Source organism: Hypanus sabinus, unplaced genomic scaffold (genome assembly GCF_030144855.1).
Source record: "Hypanus sabinus isolate sHypSab1 unplaced genomic scaffold, sHypSab1.hap1 scaffold_728, whole genome shotgun sequence".
Taxonomy (NCBI): Eukaryota; Metazoa; Chordata; class Chondrichthyes; order Myliobatiformes; family Dasyatidae; genus Hypanus; species Hypanus sabinus.
The window spans coordinates 229,670-235,674 of record NW_026781579.1 but is presented as its reverse complement, the minus strand read 5'-3'; the positions used below and the strand labels follow the sequence as shown (position 1 = coordinate 235,674).

At 60.1% G+C, this 6,005-nt stretch overlaps 1 protein-coding gene across 1 annotated transcript in view; it reads left to right on the top strand.

The window, feature by feature from the left end:
• Positions 1-479: 479 nt before the first annotated feature.
• Positions 480-6,005, top strand: part of LOC132389983 (sphingosine kinase 1-like) — a 61,938-nt gene continuing 56,412 nt past the window's right edge. The window contains exons 1-2 of the mRNA XM_059962559.1: positions 480-1,102; positions 2,757-2,906. Coding sequence (XP_059818542.1) covers positions 610-1,102; positions 2,757-2,906 — 643 coding nt within the window. The 5' untranslated portion in view covers positions 480-609. The remainder of the gene's footprint in view (positions 1,103-2,756; positions 2,907-6,005) is intronic.

Sequence of the window (6,005 nt, the reverse complement as noted above, 5' to 3'; positions counted from 1 at the left end):
TAATAAATGCGGCTAGGTTTTAAAATAGCTTCTGTGTATTTAAACTAAATACATTTTAGTTGCAAACGCGGTGCCTGGCCCTTTAAGTATGGGAGCCTATTGCCCTCGACAAAGATGGCGGCGCCAAAGCTGCCCGAATCAAAGATGGCGGCGCCACGTGAGCCCCGTTCGGCCGTATCCATGCCAACGAGAGGCTCCGTCCCGCGGCTGCGTGCGCAGCGAATGGAGGGGGAGGCGGAAGGAAACTAACTGCGGGCGGAAGCGTCCCGACTCCTTCCTTTTCCAGGACTGCGATTGGCCAGGGGCGGGAGCGCGGAAGAGTAAGAGGGCGCTGATTGGCCGAAGGGCGGACGGGCGTTTATTGGCTCGAGCGATGCCCGGTAGCGCGAACGCTGATTGCGTAACGTGGCTGCCAGTCAGAAAATGGAACGATCCAGCTGTCACTGATTGGTCAATGGCGGCAGTCCGTCCAACGGGGAAGGCGGAGCCTGTCGGAGTCCGGGGTCCGAGCGGCATGGGGAGGGCGGCCGGCTGTTCAGCCCGCAGTTGCCCCCGGAACCCCCCCGGCGCTCGATTTACCCGCAGGCCCGCAGCGCGACCGCTCGGCCCATGGAGGCGGCGCCCCGGGGCGGCGTGGACAGCCGCTCGCTGACCTGGCCCCTGCCCGGCGGCGAGGCCCGGGGCTGCCCCCCGCCGCCGCCGCCGCTGCCCCCGGGCCGGGCGCTGCTCCACGGGGAGGTCGGGGGCGGCGGGGACGGGGGGCAGCCCCGCTACGCGCTGACCCTGACCCGGGAGGCGCTGCACGTCCGGCGGCTCGGGCCCCGGGCCGAGCAGGAGCGGCGGCTGGTGCTGCCGCTGCGCCACGTCCTGGGCTGCCGCCGGCGGCGGGGCGAGGGCGGGGACGGGGCGGCGGCCCACTTCAGCCTCTCCTGCTACCTGCCCCGGAGAGGCCTGGTCGGCGCCGGGCGGGGCTGCCGCCGGGTGCTGAAGACCTTCCGCGTGGACGACGGCGCCGGGGCGGCGGAGAACCGGGCCCGGGCCGATCGCTGGGTGGCCGGCATCAGGTGCCTGTTGCTGGGCATCGACGTGCCGGCCGAGGAGGGTGAGGAGTGTCGAGAGCGGAGGGAGGAGGGGGGAGGGCAGAGGGAGGAGGGGGGAGGGCAGAGGGAGGAGTGTCGAGAGCAGAGGGAGGAGGGGGGAGGGCAGAGGGAGGAGGGGGGAGAGCAGAGGGAGGAGTGTCGAGAGCAGAGGGGGGAGGGCAGAGGGAGGAGGGGGGAGGGCAGAGGGAGGAGTGTCGAGAGCAGAGGGGGGAGGGCAGAGGGAGGAGGGTCGAGAGCGGAGGGAGGAGGGGGGAGGGCAGAGGGAGGAGGGGGGAGGGCAGAGGGAGGAGTGTCGAGAGCGGAGGGGGGAGGGTCGAGAGCAGAGGGAGGAGGGGGGAGGGCAGAGGGAGGAGGGTCGAGAGCAGAGGGGGGAGGGCAGAGGGAGGGAGTGGGGTGAGGGGAGAGGGCAGATGTCTGGGTTTGTAGGGTGGGGGAGGTACCTCTGCTATTCCTGACCTCTCGGAGGGAGGAGGCGACGGGATGGGTGGAGGAGGGAGTGGGGGTGAGGGGGGAGGGCAGATGTCTGGGTTTGTAGGGTGGGGGAGGTACCTCTGCTATTCCTGACCCCTCGGAGGGAGGAGGCGACGGGATGGGTGGAGGAGGGAGTGGGGGTGAGGGGGGAGGGCAGATGTCTGGGTTTGTAGGGTGGGGGAGGTACCTCTGCTATTCCTGACCCCTCGGAGGGAGGAGGCGACGGGATGGGTGGAGGAGGGAGTGGGGGTGAGGGGGGAGGGCAGATGTCTGGGTTTGTAGGGTGGGGGAGGTACCTCTGCTATTCCTGACCCCTCGGAGGGAGGAGGCGACGGGATGGGTGGAGGAGGGAGTGGGGGTGAGGGGAGAGGGCAGATGTCTGGGTTTGTAGGGTGGGGGAGGTACCTCTGCTATTCCTGACCCCTCGGAGGGAGGAGGCGACGGGATGGGTGGAGGAGGGAGTGGGGGTGAGGGGAGAGGGCAGATGTCTGGGTTTGTAGGGTGGGGGAGGTACCTCTGCTATTCCTGACCCCTCGGAGGAGGCGACGGGATGGGTGGAGGAGGGAGTGGGGGTGAGGGGAGAGGGCAGATGTCTGGGTTTGTAGGGTGGGGGAGGTACCTCTGCTATTCCTGACCCCTCGGAGGAGGCGACGGGATGGGTGGAGGAGGGAGTGGGGGTGAGGGGAGAGGGCAGATGTCTGGGTTTGTAGGGTGGGGGAGGTACCTCTGCTATTCCTGACCCCTCGGAGGAGGCGACGGGATGGGTGGAGGAGGGAGTGGGGGTGAGGGGAGAGGGCAGATGTCTGGGTTTGTAGGGTGGGGGAGGTACCTCTGCTATTCCTGACCCCTCGGAGGAGGCGACGGGATGGGTGGAGGAGGGAGTGGGGGTGAGGGGAGAGGGCAGATGTCTGGGTTTGTAGGGTGGGGGAGGTACCTCTGCTATTCCTGACCCCTCGGAGGAGGCGACGGGATGGGTGGAGGAGGGAGTGGGGGTGAGGGGAGAGGGCAGATGTCTGGGTTTGTAGGGTGGGGGAGGTACCTCTGCTATTCCTGACCCCTCGGAGGAGGCGACGGGATGGGTGGAGGAGGGAGTGGGGGTGAGGGGAGAGGGCAGATGTCTGGGTTTGTAGGGTGGGGGAGGTACCTCTGCTATTCCTGACCCCTCATCTCATTTCCCCACCACAGAGATCACCCTGAGCCTCCTGCCTCGCCCTCGGCGCTTCCTCCTGCTGGTGAACCCTCGCAGTGGGCAGTCCCTCGGCATGCAGTACTGTCACCAGTACATTCTCCCCATGATCTCCGAGGCAGATGTCAGCTACAATCTCGTCCGCACAGGTACAGCCCCTCCTCTACTCCGGCATTCGGCCCCCGAATTGACAGCTGTGAGCAATCGGCATACGGTCCACACACACATCCGAATTCTTCAGGGTGGCATCGTTGGCATAATGAAGGTGTTGGGTGTAGCAGATGGGATGTTATGTTGGAGTTGTATGAGACATTGGTTAGCGACCTGCAGGAAAGGTGAAAGAAGGCAGAGAAAGTTTAAAGGATATTGCTGGGTCTGGAGCACCCGAGTGATAAGGAAAAGTTGAATAAGTTCGGACTGAGATTGAGAAGAGTTGTGATAGAGGTGCGCAGATGGGGCAGATGCACACAGGGCTTTTCCACCCAGGTTGGGTGCTGCTACAACCAGAGGTCATGGGTGGAAGTTAAAGCTGAGTGACGGTGCCAGCACAAGTGGTTGATGTGGGTTTGATTCCACATGTAAGAGTAGTTTGGGTAGGGAGGGGGTGGAGGACTGTGGTTCGGGTGCCGGTCAGTTAACAGCTGGAATGGATTCGATGGGCTAAAGGGCCTCTTTCTTATAACCATATAACAATTACAGCACGGAAACAGGCCGTCTCGGCCCTTCTAGTCCGTGCCGAACGCTCACTCTCACCTAGTCCCACCGACCCGCACTCAACCCACAACCCTCCGTTCCTTTCCTGTCCATTTACCTATCCAATTTCTTGTAACGGACAGAATCGAACGTGCCTCTACCACTGTCCCAGCTATGCCTGCCTGCTTGTCGGCTACGTGGAACAGTCTATGCTGTCCCACACTTTCCCGAAGCTGCAGCAACCACAGCATTGGTGCTGCTTCCCGCAGCCATGTTGACTTCATCAACTTCCACCCTGCTCTCAAATTTACCCGGTCCATTTCCAACATCTCCCCATCTCTGTCTCCGGAGACAGCTTATCTACAGATGCCTATTGTCAACCAACGGGCTCTCACAGCCTGGTCCTCAGTGTGGACCTCTCCAACAACCGGTCCTGGTCCAATCATTGACTTCCCAGCCAGGAAAACCCACCAACACCCCTACTTCCTCAGCACGTCCCCGTCGACCCTCACCGATGCCCCACAGAAAGCATCTGATCCGGATGCGTCACACCTCGGAACGGCAACTGCTCCGTCCGGGACCGCAGGAAACCGCAGAGAGTTGTGGACACACAGCTCAGCACAGCACGGAAACCAGTCTCCCCTCCATGGACTCCGTCCACACTTCCCCCTACCAATAAACCAATTCCGTATACCTAGTGATTTTAAAAACTTCTGTGAAAGGTGTGGTGAGATTTTGTGGGTTTGGGTCACAGTAATCATTCAAAGTCCAGGAAGGAGGTAGAAATCTGGGGGACAACAACCATTTCCAGAAGGATTATAAAGGTCAGCCATCGCCCTCCAACACCAGTGCGAGCAGCTTCTGCCTCCTCGACGGCAGCCCCAAAGGAAGAGCCTGGCCTGGCTGATGAGGGTCTCTGAGGGAGATGCCGCTTTCCCACGGCAATGTTTCATAGAGATCTGCACAAATCAAGTCAAGCCACTTTTTACTGTCATTTCAACCATAACTGCTGCTACAGTGCACAGTCATAACGAGATGACGTTTTTCAGGACCATGGTGTTACATGACACAGTACAAAAACTAGACTGAACTACGCAAAAAAAAAAGACTTCAGACTGCGAACCTACGCAGGACTGCATAAAGTGCACAAAACAGCGCAGGCATTACAATAAATAATAAAAACGGGCGCGGGAGGGTCTCACCCCAATGTACATTTTGTGGGATTCTCCACTCAAAGGCACTGGTGTTTGCACGCCAGGCTTTCCACCACACGTCGATAGAACTTTGCTGAGCCTCCGCAGCCTCCTGTCGTGCTTTCTCCACAAATGATGGGTCCAGGGAAAGTCCCTGAGGTAGTGACACTCAGGAATCTAAAGCTAGTGACCTCTGATCCTCCAAGGGGTACCCCTGGTTTCCCGCTCCTGAAGTCTACAATCAGTTCCTGGAACTACATGAAACTCCAAATCAGTCCCACAACTGCAAAAGAGCAGTCACTGCTGCTGAATGCGATGCCCTGACTAACGAAGGCCAGCATGCCTTCTCCGCCATGTCTCTCAGTGAGCTGTGGGCTTGTGCTCGTCAGTGCCCGGCCAATCTCTGTCCAAAATGCATCATCTCCCACGTTGAAATCCATTTGGTGGCCCTCAGTCCCACTCCCAAACTGATGCGTGCCCAAGTTTGCTGTATCAGAGGGAGATTGAATGGCATCGTACTATAACTTCTCACTCAAGACCAAGGAACGGATTGTGGACTTCAGGAGAGGGAAACCAGAGGCCCAGGAGCCAGTAATCATCGGAGGGCAGGTAACGTTAAACTCCTGGGTGTCACTATCTCAGTGACCCAGCACGTTACTGGAGTTGTGAAGAGCACGGCACCAACTCCACTTCCTCAGGAGTTTGCGAAGGTTTGGTGTGGCATCTGAAACTTATACAGATGTGTACTGGAGCGTGTACTGACTGGCTGCAGCGTGTACTGACTGGCTGCAGCGTGTACTGACTGGCTGGAGCGTGTACTGACTGGCTGGAGCGTGTACTGACTGGCTGGAGCGTGTACTGACTGGCTGGAGCGTGTACTGACTGGCTGGAGCGTGTACTGACTGGCTGCAGCGTGTACTGACTGGCTGCAGCGTGTACTGACTGGCTGGAGCGTGTACTGACTGGCTGCAGCGTGTACTGACTGGCTGGAGCGTGTACTGACTGGCTGGAGCGTGTACTGACTGGCTGCAGCGTGTACTGACTGGCTGCAGCGTGTACTGACTGGCTGCAGCGTGTACTGACTGGCTGGAGCGTGTACTGACTGGCTGGAGCGTGTACTGACTGGCTGGAGCGTGTACTGACTGGCTGGAGCGTGTACTGACTGGCTGGAGCGTGTACTGACTGGCTGGAGCGTGTACTGACTGGCTGCAGCGTGTACTGACTGGCTGCAGCGTGTACTGACTGGCTGCAGCGTGTACTGACTGGCTGCAGCGTGTACTGACTGGCTGCAGCGTGTACTGACTGGCTGCAGCGTGTACTGACTGGCTGCAGCGTGTACTGACTGGCTGCAGCGTGTACTGA